This window comes from Pholcus phalangioides, unplaced genomic scaffold (assembly GCF_987345545.1).
Source record: "Pholcus phalangioides strain wild (caught in Gottingen) unplaced genomic scaffold, Ppha-v1.0 ptg000015l_1, whole genome shotgun sequence".
Classification (NCBI taxonomy): domain Eukaryota; kingdom Metazoa; phylum Arthropoda; class Arachnida; order Araneae; family Pholcidae; genus Pholcus; species Pholcus phalangioides.
Genome location: NW_028301608.1, coordinates 91,217,765 through 91,242,038, shown reverse-complemented (window position 1 = coordinate 91,242,038; position 24,274 = coordinate 91,217,765). Strand labels below are relative to the sequence as shown.

Genomic DNA, 24,274 nt, shown 5'->3' with positions numbered 1-24,274 from the left:
ATAATAATAAAAATAAAACAGGTCATGTCTTGACTTGACTCGATGGTATTCATTCAGATTTCTGAGCTATCAAATCCATGTGTTTTCCTGATACGATGTTCAATAACTTCCGTCAATAAATGTATTTATTTCATTTTTTTCCACTTATTACTATTCAAAAATATAGAAATTTAGCGGTTTTTTTTTTATTGTATGGATATTTTCATGATGGTGCCGGGCATCAGTCAAAGCCGTCCCAATGATCATTCCGACACAGCTTTTCGCAAAGCTTTTTTAGCACAAAGCATTCCCGTAGAAATACGAGAGAATTCCGTTCGGTTTAGCCCTGAGTGAGTAGCTCAAATAAAGAAATGAACCCACCGCCTCCAGTTGCTCCGAAATTTAAATTCACTGAAGGTAAGTTCATCTTCCCAACGCGCTTCAATTTTGAAATTTCAGTCATTTTTTATGCATGTGTGAATTATGAATAACCATTCTTTTGCCCTTCAAATGTTTCGCTATTGCCTTTTGTTGGGAGCACCTACTGGGCACGAATAGCATAGCCTCTTGATTGAGTCCTTTTATTTAAGGCTCAACTGAATGTTTCTTTTTGAATTGGGGGTAATCAATCATGGCCTTCTTAAGGACACCGTGGGCTCCCGTGCCAAGGCATTTTTCTGAGGCCCCACCTGGAAAATTCTCGAAAAAATTCAACCATCTCTCGTTTTTCTGAGGTCCCCCCGAGCTGTACCCATGCGTTAAGAAAGCACTGTAATCAATACATGAGCACCTGTCTCCACAGCTGTGCTCAAGTAGTGGAGATTGAAAGTGGGTGCTCTGTACAGATATGCAGGGTAGATAGAAAGCAGGAATCAGCTGCTGTATGGTCTACCACTTGGTGACTTTTGTTTTCCGGCGCCAAACGTGGCCCCACGTAAAGTTGCCTAGGACGTCAGACACTACGGATGCTAAAAAAAAATCTTCACCATGCAAAACATAATAGAAACCACCAAACATAATAGCAAAAAACATGAGTATAAAAAATAAAACACGTGACTTTTTTAAAATAATAAATGGATCAGGGGCATAAGGAATCCTGGGCATGAAAGTTTCTGTGGGTTCTGTCAATAAAAACAGTGGTTGATTAAATAAATCAACTCAATCAACAGACAAATCAATCTTTTTTAATAATAAACAGGTCGGGGCATAAGGAATTCCGGGCATGAAAAATTCTCTGGGTTAATTTTAAATAATAAACCGATAAGACGGCACGATAATGGATGTGTAAGTAATAAATATAATGAAATAATCAAACAGTATGATACAACTTGACAGTAGATAATAATTCAAATGACGCGAGCTACAGAAGGGAGGAATAATAATCCAAGAGACGCGCTGGAAATAGAACAATGGCTGTTATGAATTTTTGAAAAACGTGGTGAGCATTGTATTATATTTCATCATGTATATATAATATTTAGTTTATATAATTGCACTTTTCATTGGGTTGCTGTATTTCAGAAACATAACATCCGTATCTATTATGGACATCTTTTTTCATCCACCTTGTTGGGAATTTTGCCCGTTGTGGACTTATATTTGTATATACATACATAAAGAATTTTTAAATTTGTCGAAGGTGAAATGAAATAGAATCTTGTTAATTTGACAACCCTTAAATTGGCATGGCTTTCTACTATCGTGGGGTTATTGAGGTATCACTGTAGTATGTTGATCAACATGTGCAATTGAATTTAATTTTCTCCAATTCATGTATCATTTCAGGAGAAAAAGTATTATGCTTCCATGGACCTTTATTGTATGAAGCTAAAGTAAGTAACAACTAAACAAACATCTATATATAGTTTCCTTTTTTATAGTTTCCTTTTTTTTACCTGTTGGAAACATTCATATATAGTTTGGAACGGGTGAAAAAAGGTACTTTTCAGCTACCATTCACACACCAAATTGGCACATTTTGGCTTGATTCATTCTGCACATCTTTGTTGCGATACTATGCATGTTGATGCAATATTTAGGCTTCTTGGCACAATATTTAGCAAGAAAATAATATAAAAATATTTAACCGAATTTGTCGAAATATTGCAGAATATAAACCACACACACAGCACTGCTGAAATGAAAATGTTATCAAAGATAATATACCTTTGGCTGATACACTTAATCTCCACGTCAATAATAACAGAGTTCTATTGAATCAAGGAACACCTTCAATGTCACAACAGAGAAGATACGTCGTTGAGGGGAAAAACTGTATGGTTGTAACTGAAGAGTAATGAAAATGTTGTTGCATGAGAGAGCCAAACTGACTCCGAGAAAACTGGCGAGGAAAGAAACTGAGCTATACTGGCTTTGGGAATTCACCAAGGCAAAAAAAAAAGGTGTCAATTGGTCTGAGAAGGTGTTGCCAGAAAAAAAAGGCTCCAAGTAGATGGTTATAATAGAAAAGTACCAAAAAATATCTTTTTTCTATAAATAACAATTCATTTTATCAATTTTGAAACTTTTAAAATGACTGCTAAAGGGAAAAAACTAATAAGAAATGTGGCTTAGAGAGATGCTTAATTTTTTTTTACACCCCTCTTGTCCTAAGTTATGTAATTCACATAATGATTTATTTACTTGCTGCTTTCCTAGTACATATTAGATGCATTTGTATGTCAGTTAGCAGAGTTCTTTTTTTTTTATATATATATATATTTTTTTTTCAGTGCATCAAGGCACAATTAAAAGACAAGCTAGTCAAGTACTTCATACATTATAGTGGGTGGAATAAAAAGTGAGTTATTCATTAGTTTCGTTTCTTATTTTCCTGTGCAATGTCAATTTGCCTTACTTAGACCTGCCAACCTTCAGAAGCTAAAAATCCTGGAACTTCCTTACGAAAATCCGGCAAAACTTACTTTATATTCCAAATTATTTTGTGACCATAATAAGGACCAATGTAAAAATTAATATAGGGTGGGCAAAAAGTTCATAGAAACTTTAAAAATGAATAAAAACCAGAAAAATTACACCAAAATAAAAAAACTGTTTGCGGGGTTAGCATCTCTAGGTCACAGAAATTTTTTCAGATAGGGAAAAACTCAAAAACAGCCAATAGATGGCATTGGAACGATCGACTTCGGTGGAAATATGCAAATGGGATGATTATAAGAACTTGTGCTCCTAATCCACAACCAGTTCACCATTGTGAACCATGTATATGGACCTGCTGCACTCTGCTGTTGCTGGATTTGCGACTTGCCTGAAATGTTTAATCCCCTGTGGTGGTGATCATGTGGAACACATACTGCTGTAATAAACGATTTGGAAGCATTCTGTTCGTTATTTGCGTGTCTTTTCTTTGACTTGTGTTTGTCAGCACCACATATTGGCTGTTTCCCCCCCCCCCCCATGTTTTTAAAAAAATCCTTTCACTTAGTGATGCTAACCTTGCAAACCGTTTTTTTTTTAATTTTGGTTATTTTTCTGGTTTTTATAGATTTTTAAATTTTTACGGACTTTTTGCCCACCCTGTGTATAAGGTGATTGTATTTTACCCACATTTTTTTTTTGCTGAACATTCCGATATTTTTCGTCATCATTTGCTGTTCAACCATTCTAAAGAAATATCAGTTTTATCCTATGAGAATTACTTGAATTTCTGATATTTACTGGACATTTTTGTTATGTTAAACTTTCTTTTTGTGAAATCATTTCAATCAACTGATATTTATAGAGGCCCTTAATTTTTCTCCCAGCAGTTTTAACAGTAAAAGGAATTTTGCCCACAACTGGCGATGTCCCATATTTTCCGGTGTGTAAATCCTAATCTTCAATTATTTTCACCATGAAATATGGTAGATATGAGGAATTATTTACCAGCTGTCCTATAGTCAAACACGTACAAAAGAAAAAAAATGAAAACATGTTTTGTTTATTTTCATAAATTTTATGACTGAACCACTGGCATGGGTACTGTACTTAGAGTTTGGGTGATGTGATGTCGCGAGATCTTTTTCATATAAACGGGCGTGGCAATATACAGTTGCAGCAGATTAAATATTTCTTTTGTTCATTTTCTCATTAATGTTTCTTATTCAGTTTTTATTCATGAATATAATAATTGAAACCCCTGGCAATGTGAATTTATAATCCAGGAGCCCTGTACACATTGTGAAATCTGGCATTGCCGATCTTATGATTGATGTCTCAACCCATACCAGGCCGCAGTCTGGCGGTTGAGAAACATCGCTTTCAGTGCTTCACTTGTTGAGTTGGCAGGTCTGCATAGAGATGTAAAATTCTTGAGAATATTCTCTGGAAGGACTACTATTACAAATAATGGGAGAATATTATTCTTGATGAAAATATTCTCCTGTTATTTATAATAGTTAAATATATAATATCCTTGACAATATTCTCTGGAAGGACTACTTTTACAAATTACTGGAAAATATTCTTATCATAAATAATATGAATTATTTTCAAGCTGCTTATAGATAATATTTCCTCGATGAGAATATTCTCCAGTTATTTATAATAGTAGTCTTTCCAGAGAGTTTTCCCAAAAATATAACATGTATTATAACAAATAGTCTCTAGTCTTCTATATAACTTGAGAATAATTCTTATTTTCAATAAGAATATTCTCTAGTAATTATAGTAATAGTCCTTCAAGAGAATATTCTCTGTCCCCTTCTGTCTTCCCATCAAGAAGGCGGAGGAATATTGAAGTTTGTAGTCCACAACATCAGAGTTTTAAAGCAAGAAAATTAAACCAACATGGCTGAATTGCATAACTTTCAAAGAAATGTGAGTGATACAAAATGTAAGTGTATGTACATTGAAGAAAATTACAGTTCAGTATCTTAGAATGAATATGATTATATAATAGCTTCCTTTATCAATAGTCCTAACCTTTGGTTTAATTCTTTGTTTTGAACTTATTTCTGAAAATGTATCTAATTTTAAAATAATTTTTAAGGTTTTAATTAAGTTTTTTTTTTAAGGCTCCTAAAATCTTCGTAACCAAACTTCTAAAACCTCTTATCATGACCTAGAGAATGTTCTTGAACTAAAAGTTGTCATTATGAGGTGATTATAAGCTAAAAATTGTTTTGTTTTAAATGTTTCAAGCAATGAAACTGATTTTTATTTCATAATATAAACAAAATTAGTAAAAAAAAAATTTATTTAAAAGAAAAATAAATATTCTCAATTATTCTCCAATTTCTACATCCAAAAGAATATTCGTGTTCTTTAAGAATATTTTCACCTCGCATCTCTAGGTCTGCATTACAACCAAGATATACATGTATGTATATCTTGGCTGTAGTGCAGGGTAACTCAAAATGAATGGTTGAAAAATAAAACATTCCTGTGATTGCTGTAATTAATTTTGCACATATCAACATAATGAGAAAAGTTAACTATAAGTTTCAGTGTCTGCAACACTTTTCCCTCAGCGTACTCCCATCATCCAGGGATGATCAGCATAATAGCATGCTCCATCCATCCTGAGATGAACTGGATTTTTTCTTTCCAACATTAATTACTGTTTTCTTTTAACAAGTTCTTAAAATGAGATATAGATAGCATATATGTTCTAGCTTGTTTTTTTTTTTTTCGATTTTTTTTTAACCCATTTGAATTTCTACTTCGTATTCCTATTCTATTCTGGAGAATGTCTGTTAAAAGTGAAAACGATGTATCGTGGGGATCCTTTGTTCACCCATAAAGGAAAGCACAGAACCAGATGTTCATCATGGGTTACTAAATGCAGTTTGTTTCTAGTTGTAGGTCAGGGGACAAAGATCCCCAAATCAAATAGGGGGAAACCCTATAGAAAATTGTTCGGCATTACCGTATACTCTGTAATAATATATGAATTTTATAGGATACCCCCTGCAAAATATATATGTTCTTTTTTTGGGGCCCAAAACACTTTTTGCTCTGGGCCCTTCTTCTGGTAAGAGCAGTTATGATGCACCTTCATATAGCATGTACATTCCAGAGTGATTTTTGTTCATAATTCGTCGCTAAATGAATTGATAATTCTAGAGTCCCATAATAAATAAGGCCCTATTAAACCTCAATACGGCCATTGATCTGGTGTCTGATACCATAACTGAAAAAGGCGCATGGATCAAGAACCAGTGAGAGCCGAAATTGTGTAAATGTAAACACATACATCCATTTTAAGATTTATAGCTGGATCTATGTAGAGACCCTTTAATGACATATATTTTAAGATGCCTTAGATCTCTGAAGTGTGCCAATTTAAAAAAGTCTCTCCCCACAGATCAGTCAGACTGTCAACACATTCATTACATAGCATGAAAGTTCAAGCATTTACCATCTTCATGACATACATGTAAGAGAGATGGCAGCATCAGCAAAAACATGGAACAAACACAACTGTGACAACATAAATACGTTAGGGCCATGCATATACATGCGAACATACCATTTGTTTTGGCATGTACCAATTTGTTAGAAATTCTGTAAAGGAATGTGTACGAGGTGCGTGTAAGGTTAAGTAGTTAGAGAACATTTAGGAGATCACAGATTTTTAGTGTTGCCAAATGAAACTTGGAGAGTTCACATTACGTTGATAGTGTAAAAAACATTTTAACTGCAGTCAAAGGAATGTTTTCTTTATATATGCTTCACATATATATGCTTATTCAGAGTTGACAATGCTAATCCTAAGGCCAGGGTTACATTATAAAAGTTCATTTACAAAATGTGAGAAATGCAACCAATATAAGCTTATTGGTTGCGTTTGTCAAGTTTTATAAAACTTTTATAATATGGGTTTTTGGTCTTCTATAACTTGAATTATCTCTCTGCGGTCATTAATGTTTTTTGACTGTGTCCTTTTATTCAAATTAAGTTTTTTCATTTTAAATCCCTATGAGTTATGTGTAAAATTTCTTATGCAAAGAGTTCAACTTAATGTTATCTATTCCTTGATATCTGTTTAACATTTTGCCTTTTCTTTTTTCTCCCATTAATAGTTGGGATGAGTGGGTACCAGAAAGTAGAGTATTGAAGTTCAATGATACCAATCTTCAAAAACAAAAAGAGCTAGAAAAGGCTCATGTGTAAGTTATACCTTCATTAAATTTATCTGTTACTCACTGAAATTAGTACTGCAGTTTTTGTTGCAGATTTCGATTTATTCATTGCAGCTGCCAAGTCTCCCAAATTTCCCAGGAGGCTCCTAAATTTTTACCCCATCTCCGAAGACTCGAAAAATTCCAAAATCTCCTGAATTTTTGATTGTAATAGCAAAAACTCCCTGCTTTTGGGAGGGGAGTAAATTATCCTTAAAGAATTTACTGTTGAAAGTAAACTGTTCCATCTGCTCCCCCCCCCCCTACCCCTCAAATGTCAGAAATGTAATTCTTGTAACAAATCAATTATTGCCAATCTAAACTTTATTTCGCAATTATTAATTGGTGTTGTCTGGCACAGTGTCAGATTTTTGTTTTTTCAGGGGGTGGGGGGGGTCTGATTTTTTTCTCATTCGTGGAAAAAATCCCTTTATATTTATTTTTTTTGCTGAATTTGAATCCATGCAAAAATCTGTAGTTCTCACTCTCCAAAGTTGATAGCTATGTTATTGACTATTCATACACATTTTTTTTCCCCTCACAATAAATGATAACTGAACTTCCCTTTCCCCCCCCCCCCTCCATGCCTTTATTCTAAGAACATGCATGACCATGTGACAGCAGCACTCTTGTTTTTTCCTTTTAGAAATATAATGTCAAAGTCAGAGGCGTTATATTTTAGAGGGAGTATGTCTTATATTTGGATCATCACATTTGGATGAAAAAAAATAACTGAACAAATAATTTCATACTCTAATTTCTTTGAATGTTTGAAATCCAAATTGTATGTTCTTGGAAGGAACGAATGAAAATTCCAAATGCAATGAGTAACATGAAATTCCTAATGCATTTCGATGAACTATGGATGCAGTCTACAATGGAAAAATATAACCAGTATCACATTCCTGGTTGCTTGTACAGTAAAATCCCTCTTTTGCAGACACCGCTGGCACAAAAAAATTTGTTGATAAAAGAGGGGGTGCTGTAATCCATACAGTAATGTAGAGTTAAGCATGCTATAATATAATGGTTTGAAATGCATCCACAAGAGAAATTATTATTTGGCCACAAGAGCTGAGAGACGGCTGACCGTTAAAAGGGGTTTCACTGTATTTACATTTTCAGTTCCTTCTGACAGTAAATAAACCTTTCCTTGGGAAAAGGTTTATTTACTGTTTGACTGTATTGGAATTTATTTACTGTTCCTCATTCAATTGTATGAACCATTTTCATCACAGAAAAACAAAGAAACAAAGGACGACGAAAGTACCATCTAAAAAAGAACCAGCAGATAAAGATAAAACTGCTGCACCAGCTCAAGAAAAATCAACGAAACAGAAAGGTTTATCTTCTTTCTTGCTAGTTTTTTTAATATTTACATTTGAATTAAACTTCATAACTTGACTGTTTTTCCATGTAATAATAACATTTTTTTGGTACAAGAACTAATGCTTTGCTTTGTTGATCTCGAAAATAACTTTTTTTAATGCTTATGTATCTGTATATACCAATATACTCCATCTCTAACAATACTTTTCTGTCGACTCTTGAAAATCATTATATAAGACAGGAGTGGCCAATATAATTGTCAGCTGCAGCGTGGCAGGCCACAGCATGGGTGCCTCTCTAGTGTATAAGCCACACCGATAAAATTACCCAGAAAATTCATAGATTTACGTATACTGATATAATATAGTGAAAAACTAGCAATTTAGTCGTTAAATTTTTACCCTAGGGCTTTATATTTTTCTACTTCATGAACTGACATATATTCATTGCCTTACGCAAACTGTACATAAAAAATTACAGTTTCTTTGGCAAATTATTTCATCCAATACATCCATAATTTTAAATTTACAGACAAAATATTTTTTCCCAATTTTTTATTTTATTTTTTGCAAATATTTTTCTTTTACTCTAATTTGGTACCTTTTCTGTAGCAGCACCCTATGTGACTGCATGGATCCAATAGGCAGTTGAAGAATCAGTTCACACACCAGTAGACTGCGGAAAAAGTTATTTTTTCAATACAAAAAGTTATGACAAGGACAATGTATTTTGTAACTTGGAGCAACAGTGCCTAAAATGGGGCAATGTCCTTAAGTTTAGATGAAATTGATTTCTTTTTCCTCAACCCTGTCTGTACGTGACAAAAACTGTATAAAAAAAATTAAAAAATTGAACTGGCATTCTCTATAGCCCTTTCAGACCCGAGCATTCATTTTTTTGGAATTTTAAACGTGTTTTTCCCCTTTTGATTCTCAAAAAATTCATTAAAAATATAAATGTTAGGAAATCTTTATTTTTTCAATTATTTATTTATTTCTTTTTTAATTTCATATTTTTATTTGAAGAAATAATTCCCTTTGTTCAAATTTTTTTTAGCCCGGATGCAGGCCCGTCATTTGGGGGGCAATGCCCTCCCTTGTCCCTTGGCTTTAGAAAATACACTAGAAATTGTGTGTATATATATACATACATATATTGAGTACATGTTCTTTGCCCCCCACCCCGGAAAAGATGAAATGAAAGCCCTGCCTGGATGAAGCAGGGTATATTCATCTTCACATACAATATTTTCAAGAATTTTAGTGTTAAATTTTATGTAATAAATCATACTTTTCTCGGGGGGGGGGGGCACTTTCTCATGGAAGCCACCTAAAAATTCCCTGAAAGTTCGACTTTAAGCTGCCCTCTGATGAAAGCTCCCTAAAGTTCATATTCACCATGTTTCTAATAATCCTTTTAGTCAAGGCTTAACTCCCAGAGATCAAAAGAAAAATTTCTAGTGAGAAAAAGCAGGCCACACATTTGTGACACCAAGGTCTGAAAGGGATATGAGAGACCTTACCTAACATTACCCAGTGTGTTCCTAAACTGTGTGCCTCCAACCTTTGTCAGCGCCGCCGCTCCACTGCACCCCTGACGGGTTTTTTGTAGAGATTTTTTATTAAACTACTGCAGGGAGATGCGGATTAGCATTAATTGGGATAGGGTCGCCATGGGTGGAAAAAGAACCCATGCATTACCCTAAACCAGAGAAACCATGTGTGTAAATGTAACTGATGCAAACCTTAGAAGTTCACTAAAAAAACTGGCTGGTTTTTGGAAAAACACATGAGAAACTTTCTCAACCGAAACACATTCTACACTACTGAAACTATCATGAAGTGTTAACATAACAACAAATATGACCTGCTTTGAACATAACCTGCAACAACTATTAGGGCTACCAACGTATTAAAACAAAATGTCCCAAATCATTCCAAGTAAGGCTAGGATATTGTCGGAAATATGGAAACTGGACCCATTTTTATTATGACCATTCAATTTCATTTTCAAATATGTTTCCTTATGCCTAGTTAATCAAAGCAATGTATGATTCTCAAATCATTTTTTTATTAATTTTCCAAGGCATGTTCTTTAATTACAAGATCGATTTTAATGCTGCGCATAAATGTAATTACTCCCTCCTCCCCCTCCTTTATCTATTAGTCGTCGCTGCAGCAACACTAGCCAGTGCGACTGACACAGAAGCACAGCGAAAGAAGAGGACAAGATCTGAACAGTGTATAGAAACTGTAAGTACTAATTTTTTGTGCATGTATTGAACAGGAAACAGAAGGATTTAGAATGTTTTTCATAACTGATCCAATTTGTTTTGAATTCATTGTTGATGTCTGCGTGTTCTTTAAAAATTCCTATTCAGTATTTGTCAATACATTTTATTGTCTGACAACTATTTTTCTTTAAATTATGTTTCAAACATGTTAAGATCTTGACATCAAAATTTTATTTCAGGGGTTCAAAGCACAAGAGATTAAGTGAAATACTGTGTTCGTAATTCTGAGAAAAATGGGTTTAAAGTTGATTGACAATAAAAATTGTGCATGAACTCTGCAATATTAGTTTTGTGCTTACCCATGGAGTTTTAGTTGTATGAAGTAGTTTACAGCAGATTTAAAGAATTTTCAAATTTTAAAATAATAAAAATTTAATGTTCAAATAATCTAAGCAACAAAACAATTTTATGAAAAGGTTAGTCTTTACACAGATTGGGAATGTGGTAGCATGCCTTTTCATCTGAATCGGATTCATATACATGTTTATCCAGTTCTACTTCGTTCTCAGTACTTTGTTCTGACACGACTCTCGGGCACGAGCTTGTCTTTGTTGGCCTTCTGGAATTCAGTACTGAAGAGAATTGTAGAAGTCATAATGCACTGATTTCACCAATGGTAGAAGGTTCTGCAGGTTTTGGAACTTCATGTATTTGATCTTCAGTTGTACTTTATTGACTTTCATCTTGGATAAACCTGAGTACATCTCTTCCAACTTGCGCCATGACTAAGTTCATTGTACTTGCAATGTCATCTAAGTTTTCGTTGTAAAACTGGGTCCACGGTTTGTTATTTTTGTAGTGAAGCCATTGCATCTTCCTTATACCAATCACTGTGTCTTTGAGAAAATGCTTAAGAGAATATAGAGTGATGAAGTCTTGATTCATCCTCCCCACCATGAACTGGGCTACAAGAGTTTCCCCGTGTTCTGGAACAAACACTTCCCTGTCATTTTTCTTTTTTACTGTGTCTGTTAACCTGAAATTCTGGTCACATTCCATGAATGAGTGTCCAAAAACTAGAAATTTATGATCTGCAGTGTGGATATTGGTTTTACTAACCAAGTCAGAATTTGACAGTGAAATGACTCTTTGTTTTGTCCCCCAGCATTGTCACTGAATGCTGTCAAGTAAGTGACATTGCTTTGCAAGGACAAAATCAATTTGATCAAGCAGGACACAATTTCTTTGCACCCTTGTGTGTTGGTAGACTCTCATTCCACATAAACATAGCTGCATTTCCATCTTTAAGATTGTGGACACAAAAATTATGTCTATAATTTTCAAGCATAGTAAGCTCTAGAACAACTCCAAATTGAATATAACTGCAATATATTCCCTTGTGCTCCAAACTAAATAGTTAACTGGTGAAGTAGCTTTCTTTGCACCACTAGAATTCAGCCCCTGTTTAAGTAGCGTGTACTCTTTGTACTCTGAGCAAAAAAAGAGTTTTAGCTTAACTCCAATGTTTTTGTAACTGTATTTATATCCCTTATGCTTTAGACCCCACATTTAATATGTACATTCGATTTTAGGAGGAGGAATATATCCAAAAGATTGAGGTGAAGGTAAGGATTCCTGATGAACTGAAGATCTGGCTTGTTGATGACTGGGATCTTGTTACGAGGCAGAAAAAGGTAAGAATTTTAATCATTTTGTTGGTTTAAAATTTGTCTATTTTTTATGATTGCAAGTTTCCATTTGGTAATATAGGAAATATTTTTCTTGAAGTTCAGAAGAAATCACATGAATGTTTTAACAAACTTTAGTCAGAAAAAAATTTTATGTTTTCTGGAGTATGACTTTATTCTAGTTTTACTTTCTGTAAGTTCTTAAAAAATTGCTATGAGAAATGGTGAAATGTTATATTGTTGAAAGTTATTAATACTATTTTTTCATTGAAAGTACTATGCCGGTTTGCTGCTTTGTGAAAAATAAACATTTTTACACAATGCACAAGTATGCATAGAAAACTTTTTTTCCCCCATATGTACATGTACTCTGTAATTGAAATGTCAAACAAAATTTTTATGGCAGTTGTAAGGGCATTTGGTTAAGACTGTTCAAATTCACCCAATAAAAACATCAGGATGAATTTGTAATGTCACTTCAAAATTTATTAAAATTGTTGGCACATTGTTGATGGTATACTGAGAAACAAATCGATCCTTTCTTCCCAGAATTTTTTGATAGATGATAGAATTTCAGTATTTCGGAATCAGATGTATTCAAATGTATTGCATCCATTATGTATGTATATTTTTATTTGCTGCTATTGTGGCTTTCGCATGATCCTTTATTTTATTGAATTGATAAAAACCATTTTATATCCCATTGTATTGCAATTAAGTTATAAATGCAAAGGTAAATCCCATACCCTCTCACATTTACCATCTTCTGTGTTTGATAAATAATAAAGTGGCTTCCCTTTTCTGTCATCAACAGTTGAAAAATTAAAAATGTCTTTCCTTTTTTTCCCCATCACGTTAAGATGGAATGCGTTCAGGCATTTGCAAAATGAGATAACTGAAATCTCACCTGACTGTTCACATAGATGTAAGATTTATTTATGATTATGGGGGGGGGGGGTCATTTTTTTGCAAGTTATTTTTTAATGTCTTATAAAATTTTATCAAGACCATTTTACTATTTTTCCAACATGAGTTGTGTTTTAATTGATTAATTTTTTTTACATTTGAACAATTGATTTATACAGTGAAGCTTCTAATAACTATCACCTCCAAAAAATTAATCTCTGAACAACGGGCACATTTTCTTGTAACATCCCGTTGGATTAGCATTAAAGTTAACCTCTCAACAAGGTTTCCCAATAACGGTCACTTTTGGATACGAGATAACATAATATAAAAAGAAGTATGAGTTCTCGTGTCCACACAGAGATGACAGCACAGTGCTACACATTTTTATTCATGAAATTGTTACATTTGTCACCCAAACCAGTTGTATTTTGTGTCTGCTGACTTCATGTACTCATTCCACTGATTTAAAACAAAAATTTCCAAGTTTTAAAGACAAATTCCAAACTATCAAAGACAATAATGGTGTCAGTGCTCGAAAATTAGCTTAAATTTGTTTGTGTTTGTAGTTTAAAAAAATTTCAGTAATGGCTCAGTTTGTTTGGTGCAGTCCTTCGTTCAAGTGCAAAACAAAAACATTGCATTAAAGTAACATTGCATTGCGAAAGTTTTGCATTAAAAAATTCAAAATAGCTTGTTGCTTGAATAAGATTAACAATGGGGAAAAAGTGCCCATTCTTGCAAATTAAAGATCATCCTGCAAAAAGCATACACCTTCAAAGCAGAATAATATAATGTGCTACATCTAAACATCTTTTGATTAGCTATATGAACTGTTGTAATTTTACATGCAATAAAGAAATTTGGATTTTTCTTCAGGAATACTGAACCTTTTAACAACAGTAACTGCCCAATAACAGCCACATTTTTTCTTGTCCCGTTAGTGGCCATTGTTGGAGGATTCACTTTTTAATATCAAATATTGATTTGATGCAAATCCCTTTATTAACGAATGGGGAGAGTTCCTCAGAAACACCTGAAATCGCCAAATAGAGGTTTGGTCAGATTTTATTATACTCCATGTATATCAGATGCTTGAAAAAAGCACATGTTCATAAGTCTGGTAGTGGCTGAATTCGGTTTGCTTTAGGATTTCTAATACTGGTATTGCCTTTGTTTTGATGGGGGGTTTTTTTCCTCCCTCAGATCATCCGACTGCCAGCTCGAATGACAGTTGAACATATCGTTGCAGAATACCTGAAGCACAAACTCAGTGAAAAGGGAATGACCTCAAACAAGTATATATCTATGTTTTATTTTTTCATAATTCTCATAATAGTTATTGTATGTCCACAGAAATTTGGAACTATGGTTTTATATGAGCATTTGAGCTTCTCTGATTTTTAAATTGTAAAATGAATTATCATCATATTTCTCAGAATATTTGGCATGCATGCTAATGCTTCTGATCTGACTGGAAGCCTTTCAATTTTTTGCCTGTTCAAAAACTTCCTACCAGAAACCAAATTCTTCTATTTCCCATCTTTATAGAAAAGTCCCTTACTATCCTCAAATTTTGCTTTGCACAAATGAGAAAAATCCCTGTCTTTGCTATCCTTGGCTGACCATATTTTGTTGACAACAATGCAGGAAAAAAACAAAATTATCAATTATTTTGCCAAATATAATGCCTCAATTATTTAGATTCAAATAAGTGGATTAAACTGAATTTTACAGAAAAAAAACATTCAGCATGAGAAATATGTGAGATAAATATTCATATTTATAGTCATAATTTTTATAATATAATTTATAAGTTGTAAAATAATTTTAATCCTTGGTTTCAGTAAAGGATAAAAATTCAAGTGGGTTTCATTGAAAATACTGGAAAACAAGGCATATAAAAAGTCGGGACAGCCATAGAAAATATAAGAACATCCTGGGGAAAAGAGTTATATGGTTACTCCATACAGTCTCCCCTTGCGAAAAATCCCTATTTTTCCTTTTTTCAATCAGTTCCTTAAAATATTTTATCACGTCAATAAACAATCGGTTTTTTCAAGTCTGGGAATTAGCCCCTATGATCTGGCCACAGCACTCTAATAACGTTATAACATTATTTTAGAGCTTTGCAAGTTTATATTCATTGAACTTATTATCACCAGTTTTCAGCAGGGTGCTCATAATAGAGAGCTTGTCATTAACTAACTTTTAGTGTATTTGAAAAGTAATGTAAGTTTTAATGAATATATATGTATATATTTCATGCAGAGAGACTGGAGTTGCGGAAGTAGTCAATGGACTTAGGGAATATTTCAATGTCATGCTTGGGAAACAGCTTTTATATAAATTTGAAAGGCCTCAGTACCAAGAAGTAGGTATTGTTTTGGAGACGATTACTGCAGCTTCAGATGTGTTTAATTCAATTAATTTTTGAATCTATTTTATGAAGGAGTTATATTTTAGTTTCTCTAAATTGTATCTTAAATTTTTTTCCACCAAGTATTATAATATTAGGAATTTTTAACATGAAATGTGTATGTATAGCCACTCTGTGATACACCTGCTCAAATATACTTAAGAGCATTCTTTGGATTCCTCAGTTGAAAACCTGTTCATTCCTTGTCGGAGTATCTTCTGACCACAGAGTTAGGGTTTCCATTTGTGGAAAGGTGCCAAGATCACTGTGTCCAAAATACGTATAACTACTGCAAAACATACTAACATCAAGTGGTTAGATCACCAAACTCTGTGGAAATACATGGAAATAAAGCTGGTTTGTATTGATTATAAAGTGTAGGCCCTGGTCTAATGAGATGTCCCACGGGGTTTGAGTTATAAGTTGGTGCATAAAAAGACTGCAGGGGAGGGGAAGGGGGACAAAAATATTGAAATTACAGCACAATAAATTTCTTGATTCGTATTTTTCAAAGTTTTTTTTAGCAGTTTTTGGTTAATTAAATAATAGCCATATCACATATATGTATAGTCAGACCCACGAAACTTACAATGAAATCTGAAAAAACAGCAAAACAATTAGTTACAGTGGACTCGCCACTATCTGGCCTAGTTAAAAATTAATACATAACAATTTTCCAAGATTCACAAAAACCAATTTTGGGGTGTTGGCTATGCACAATACCATTAAAATCTCCCACACTGTGTTAGCCACATTGCAAAACCGGACCGGTATTTCCATGGGTTATAGCGTAAGTGAAGGGACAATGCATCGTAGAAGAGGGCTAATAGAAAGAAGTCCTCAGTCATCTGTGTCATGGACTTTTAAAAATTAAAAACTATGAGTTTTGACTCTTTCATCTTAGGCCAACCTTTTTACATTTGCGTTATCATTTATCAATGAAGAATGAAATAAGTTTAAATAATTTTTGTAAGAATATTAAACTTACTTTTTACATTGATGTTTTGTTTATTTTAAAAGCGTACAGTATGTGTTCATACTGTATAGTATTTATGATTTTATGTTTCCTCCAATCAAGATAGACATGAAAGAATCTATCCTAAAACTTAAAATGTGTCCAATTGTTTTATTCTTGGACCATTAATTCTGTAATTTTTATTACATACACTTCGGTACATAATAAACATATATTAAGTACTTGCCTGTACTTAGAAGTCAAATAAGTTAAAACTGAATTTGACATGAATTTGAGCGAAATGTAAGAAAATATTTTCATATTATGATGTAAAATCGAAATGTAAATCTCAAGGTTTCTAATAGACCATAGGCAATTCCAAACAGGATTTGAAGAAATATCATCGTAGAGGGATTTATGGTTACATCAAGTAGTGTCTTTAGGTTTCACTGAATGTCGAAATTTGGAATATCTGTTTGTTATAAGCGAGTCCAATTGTAGCATGTTTTTGCTCTTCTTTTTTATATTGCTTCATATTGCAATATTTTTTAATTACAGATGTTATCTGAATATCCTGATAAGTCTATGAGTGAAATATATGGTGGTATTCATTTGTTAAGATTATTTTGTAAGTAGTCTTTTTTTTAATTGAGTTAAATTTCTCTTTTATTCAAAAATTTTGTTTTTTTTTTTATTTTAACATATTGTTCATTTTCAGAAACTTAACAGTGGAAATTAGAGATGGGACAAATATTCATCCACTATTTGGTATTCGGCCAAATATCTGTGTAAATCCAAGCACAACAAACTAATCTTAAACTATATTAATTGGAATTTTTTGCGTAAATTAAAAATTTGCTGATTCTGTTTTATTGTGTGGTGTATATCCCTTTCTGTAAGAGAGGCATGTCAGGGTGAATATCTAAGATAAAGAAAACAAAATTTAAAATAGAATCGTATTGCAATAAGGTGGAAGTGAACATGATTTACACAAGTTCAATAGCTCTAAGAGGTACCTAGACATGAAACGTATTAAGCTACTGAAAGAGGCAAAATAAGAAAATAAGTAGTAAATTTTATATATGCTTTATTGAGTTAAGCATATTAACTATGCATTATTAACTACTATAATAGATTTTATATAGTCTCCTAGTTGAGATAATGGTTGACATTTTTTGATTAGATGTAAAATTTTGTGACAAGTGTTGAAAAAATTGATTCTATATGTAATTTTAAAATACAATATAGTAGAACTTGGTTAATTTGAACGTGATTAATTCAAATTTTGGATAATTCGAACTTTTACTAACTCTCCTTGAGTTTTCTGTCTAATGTTAAAATTTCTTGTTTAATTCAAATGTGTTGGAAAATTCAAAGTTGGAGGGAAAAAATATGATTTTTATATCTGCAAATTTAGTTTGAAGAAATTTTAAAAGAAGTCACACAGACTTTGTTTTAATTGACCAATTTGTTAAACAACAATTTTTCAAAGCAAAAGTTTTGAATATTGTGTTTTCTCTATTCTTTGTATTATAATTTAATGCCCATTTTGATGTTGTTCAACTGGAGTGCATCGAGAATGTGTACCACTCGATACCAATTATGATGTTTGACCTATGTATCAAGGTGTACCATTCAAAATCTGAATCTTTCATAGTAAATTTACAAATTGTAATACGTTGACAAATGTATACTTCCTTAATAGCATAAGAATGGCAAGCAAAATTTGGAAAGTTTCGTAACTGATGATCATGAATTGTTTCCGTAAATAAGACTAAGCATGGTGAAGAAATTCTGCAATGATGTTCATTCCGGAACAGTAGCTAAGATAAATTATTATAATTACAAATAATTAAAATTTGGAGAACAGTTTTGTAACTAATGATAAAATTTAAATAATTGTTAACTATTACCCCCCCCCCCATATGCATGTCGATGATTAAGTTGCAATTTGTAATGTTTTTGTGGGTCCAGAATAGATTAATTGGATAATTCAAACTTTCCAGTGACTTTGAATTTTGAATTAGGCAAGTTTGACTGCATATCATCGTTAAATTTGATTGTCAGTATCATGAGAATAAAAATCCTTCAATTACTACAGTTTTTAACATTTATTTAAATAATGAATTGCATAATCGAAATGCAATATTATTTAAAATTACCAATAATTTCATTTTCAATGAAAAGCAGTTTTATTTATAATTTTGATAAATTATAAGGAAAATCAATATTCGGCCAAAAAAACAGCCGGATATTTGGTATTCGGCTAATTCAGCCTAATCAATATTCATCCCATCCCTAGTGGAAATATATTACGTCAACGGATAAAAATAAGAAAGGTTACATCATTACATCGCCAATTCAATAGAAACTTATTCAAGGCAAAGGACACTGTCTCATTATTTACTATTTAGACATGTCCTGTTGATGCATGAAGAAAGCATTGATGAAACATTGAGAGAAAAATAAACCAAAATACAGAAAACCTGTATCAAAAGTAAAAGCATACAGTATCAGACTAAAATTATGGTATTTTTTTACATAACCTTCAAAATTGACGCATTTGTTAGATTTTCAAATCAACTTGAAGAAATATCTGTTGTGTAAAACTCAGTAACCTGCCAAAATTCTTGATAGCTATGTTGGAGTTCTGCATTGCTTCCAGGTTATGAAAAAATCATTTTTTTTTTTAATATTTAAAAAAAATTGATTCAACTCAGATTTTTTTTTTTTATTAAAATTAACTGACTATTCATTAATTAAAACAAATCTTGTTTATCACTAAGAATATGAACTAGAAACAAGAAATACGAGTACCAAAATTTTGTTTTTATGTAACATGAAAGTTCATTGAACCCAATTTAATTTCATGGATTAACATTTCTCTCATACGGAAAAGTCCTGTTATAGTCTCTTCCTCTTTAAAGTGAATTCCTGGTGGTGATTCAGTATCACATGGTGGAAGTTTTCTCGATTCACTTGTACAACCAAAAAAAGTCATTCAGCATCAACTAAATGAAAAACATATTCTGATAAGATTGTTTCTTGCATGATTGATGGATGCATTTATTATTATGCGTTTCCGACCTCCACATGATGTTGCTTAATGATTTGCACTTTTTATTCTTTCATATTTAGTGAGTTTTGATTTTTTTTTAAAAAAAGCAAACTTTAAACTTTTTCACTTTTCACATTAAAATTTCAAGTCCAATGGTTTTATGTCAGTATGGCGTCTATTATTTTAAATCGGCAATTAGGGGCATAGAATTCAAGGCTTTATAGAAAAACTATTTTATCTGGTTTTTTTTTTAAATCAGAGGAATCCCCTGGTACCCCATTGTAATGCATTCCAAAAAAAACCTAAGTAGCTCTCTATATTTTTCTGCAGTGTTTGCCAGCAGAAAATCTAGAAATGGAATAGCTATGTTTCTGCACTGTAACTAAGGATTAGGTTCAAGTTTATATCTACCAGATTTCTTTTAATCAACAACTTTATGGCATTTCATTAACATGCATACCATACTAGGTTAATTTTACTTCAATATCATTGAAGTTAATGCAAAGGAAAAATTAAATATAAATTTTGTGATTTAAATCACTGATTATTTTTTGAAATTGAGTGATTTAAATTGCTTTGCCCTGATCACTTCATCCATTGAACATTGCACAATGCATACATTTTGATGTCATCACCATTGACACTTTATAAATATCTATAGATATATCTCGTACACTTCATTCTTTGCTAATTTTTTGAGCACACATCTCATTTTGTCATATTGCTTCTAACTCAACTGCTCATAGGCACCCCTATTCACACTCTCAGCATTCTATTCTTGCGAAGTTTCACCAATGCCCTTGATCCCTTTATCATGCATTTAAGATAGTCTGGAAATGTGTATATTTTTTATTTTTAATTACACTGTGTTATGGTTAGACCCTTCTCAGCTATAATATACACAGTGAGTACTCAAATTTAATTCTTGGCTGAAAATTACTGGTTAACACCCATAATAATTCCACCAAATTTTTTAATATTTCTTTGCATATTTGAATGAGTAGAATCAAAGCATTTTGAAGACATCACCTTTGAACCGTTTCCTTGTGAGTGCAATATTTGCTGAGATATTTTCATTTTAAAAATCGCTGAAAATATGAGGGAAAGAGCCGCATAAACTAACAGACAAACTTATTATGCCTTTCTTTCACTCCTTTTCAACAATTTTTTGACTTCTAATATCTCATCAAATATTCCACTTAGAAATGTGGAATATTTTTTTGTTGGAGAACAGGGTGTCCGTATAAAAAGTTAATTTTTTTGTTTTAATAACTGTACAACCTTTTGCAAGTGAGTTCTACACGTTATTTGGATACTTTTTCCCAATTGGCAGTATGCCACTAGGATCAACTGTTCATCATTAATTTGTGGCCAAGGGACTTAACTGTTCACCCTGTATGCAAAATTTTTGAGACAGCCTCCATGTTAATTACTGCAATCTTATTGACTTTGCATTGACTCAGGAAAAACATGTTTTTAAATTTGATATGTAATGGTGTTTCTTTTCTATTCAATTTTCATTTTCAGCCAGGATTGGAACAATTATAGCTTATACGCCTCTTGACGATGATGCTGTTTCTTTACTCATCAGTCATTTTCAAGAATTTGTGAAGTAAGTTTTTCGTTTGAGCTACATTTAGTTTTTCTACATATTCTTGTAGGGGTCTTTTTTTAATTAAACCCCCTACCCTTCCCTTTTATAGAATGAATATGCATGTTATTTTGCCATCATTGATTCCCAGACCTGCCAACTCTCCGGATGTAGGTGGGAGACTGGATTTTTTATCATTCCTCCTGCTCTCTAGAATTTTTAAAAATTTCTCCAAATTTTGGCCAAAAATCAGATTTTCTTGAGAGATACGGTTATGTTGAAAATGAAACTGAGGACATTCCAGATACATAATTACCAACTACTACAAATTTGTAGTAGTTGGTAATTATGTATCTGGAATTTAGTTTTTAATTTTCAGTTTCTATAGATTTCTACCATAGAATAGGAAATTACAGCAAATTGTGAAAAACTATGGAAGTTGTTTTTTTACACACTTTGTGCTACTGTACAGGGGAGGGCATCAAATCAGTGGGAAAAGAGAAAAATAATAATAGTGGGGAAAAAATGTTTTGTCTGGGAGATTCAAACTGTGAATGTATTAGAATTTATTCATAGAGAAAACTAATTTTTTATGCATTTCATCTAAAAGGGAGTTTTCATGATCAGATTTACTGATGCGGCTTTCAGGCACTATGGCATTTGTAATTTTATGTGTGCTTTTATGTTCATAACGGTTCAAGGAAAAAAAATTCCTTCTTTGCAAGCATGGTAAGATCTCAGTATAAGGTCGTTTTTTGACATCTTCATGCCTACAACATCAGTTTCTAAAGACTCCATGGTAGCATAATTATTATACTGGATTTGTTATTAAGTCACTCTGCTTATGTAGTAATTTTTATTCAGTCTCTAGGGGTGACATTACATATTGAGGGCTATTTTTTCTTGTGATGTGTCATTAAGGCAAACCGCCTTAAAACACCAGATTACTGGTCGGGCAGGATTATCAAGAGTCTACTGTACTATTAAAACTATTTCACATGTTTCAAGGTTTACTATTGTCAAGGTAAAACAGTTTCCTTCTACCCAAGCCGGTTGTTGTGAACCCCTTGTAACATGGGAACAATCAAGCCAAGTTCATTTTGTTATACAAGAGACAAGGCAAATATGAGTCATTTTAAAATTCATCTGGTTCAAGAAAATGGTAACATTTTGAATTGATTATTTCAGTAATTATGTAAAGAAAGGTGCATCTTGAAGTTCCATCAAAATGCATCTTCGAAAACAGCTATAAATGGTTCATACTTTATCTACTAATCAAAATTTCATCGCTTGTTTTGTCACTTTTTAAAATATTTTTGTTATTATTTTCACTGGTTTTAAGGTCGTGATCTATGCTGACCCCTGTGCGTGGGATTTTTTTTCTCTTTGATCTTCCTTGATCTCTTTTTTCGTTTCTCCCTACTGAAGAATGAACTCTCTCTTTGTTATTAAGGTGCATAAGCAATCTCTCTACATGGTCAGGCAATGTACTACTATGTTCCGAAAGTTCCAAGACTTTCTTTATTACGGAAGAATAAATACAGATAAAGCCTGTATTTATTTGATGTTACCTATGAAGTTACTACCCTGTGCTATAATGTATTTTTGCTATTATTCATACAAAGATATAAATGCAGATTCAAGTTTTTTTTTATCACACCCTCTAGTGATGTCCTTTTTCACTGCTCGCTGCACTTCTTCAGAACAATAGAATCATTGCCTCTTCTTGTCCCCCCCCCCCCAAGCAAATTCTTTATCTGAAGAAAAAGGAGAAAGTCATGTGGAGCAAGATTGGGGAAATAAGTTGGTTGTGAAAGTATCAGAATGTGACTTTTGACTGGTAATCAGACACCAAGAGGGAGCCCGAGAGTCCTTAAACGTCTACATGATTTGGTGAGACACAGGCAACCAGACCTTTGAAAGTCCAAGTCATGGATGCTCCATCACTGCAATGCTTCAGTTCACAGGTCCCTTTTGGTGTCAGATTACCAGTCAAAATATCTCACTCCAATACTTCAGCAACCAGCTAATCCCCTATGGTCTTGCCCCATGTGGCTTTTTCCGTTTCCCCTGGGTAAAAAATTTGCTTAAGAGGCAATGATTCTCAGGTTCCGAAGAAGCGCAGCTGGCAGCGATTAAGGCACTGGAAGGTATGACAAAAAAAGCTTGCAATCCGCATTCATATCTTTGCATGCACGATGACAAAAATGCATGATTGCATAAGGTCGATACTTTGAAAGAAACATCAAATAGGCAGGTTCTATCTGTAGTCACTCTTCCATAATATAAATTTCAGAACTTTTTGAAAGTAGCAGTATACTCATTTTGTAAATAATCCTCATTTGTGGATTTCATGTATTTTGCGGAAGAAATTGTGCGGTACATCAGGGCTTAACAAATCCCAGGTCGCCATGGCAACTAGAAAATTGGTATTGGCCTCTAATATTTTCCATATGTGATTGATAAATTAGAGTCTAAGGATGACACGAAATTTTCTGATTTCATTATAATAAGTCTTTTAGCATGGCAAGAACTTATGAAGTTCTGGAAAGAGTTGGAAAAAAGAATTATTTATATTGGACCATGTTTCTTGAGCCAACACTATGCTTGGTACTTAAATTATTTTTTCAATTTGTCAAGCCCTGCGGTACATTTATTAGGTATTTTCATAATTTTTTATAGTGAGTGATTTAGTTGAACATGTGTTTTCAAATCTTTGTTTTTTTTTTTCTTATTCCATACGTTAGGTTTATGTCAAAACCTTCTCAGAACTTTTTATCAGTGTCTGACTATGAAACAGCATCGCCAGAATATCGTCGGAAAGCTGTTTGAAGATGGTTTTAGTTTAGGACTGACGATAAATACTGATTCCACTAGTACAAACTGATGTCCTCGCTGATATTCTGAAATCATGTTTTTTGTAGATCATAACATACACGCATACCATGGACTCTATTTCCCTGTGAAATGTAATAAAGTATTCCACACTTTA

General features: G+C 32.9%; 1 protein-coding gene across 1 annotated transcript; it reads left to right on the top strand.

Moving 5' to 3' along the window:
- The first annotated feature begins 53 nt into the window (after window positions 1–53).
- MRG15 (mortality factor 4-like) lies at window positions 54–24,274 on the top strand. Its single transcript, XM_089244775.1, has 12 exons — window positions 54–396; window positions 1,765–1,811; window positions 2,712–2,779; window positions 7,005–7,091; window positions 8,342–8,445; window positions 10,599–10,684; window positions 12,258–12,359; window positions 14,466–14,557; window positions 15,531–15,633; window positions 17,192–17,261; window positions 21,219–21,303; window positions 24,030–24,274. The coding sequence occupies exons 1-12, from the start codon at window positions 351–353 to the stop codon at window positions 24,112–24,114; spliced, it is 975 nt and encodes a 324-aa protein (XP_089100901.1). The 5' UTR covers window positions 54–350; the 3' UTR covers window positions 24,115–24,274.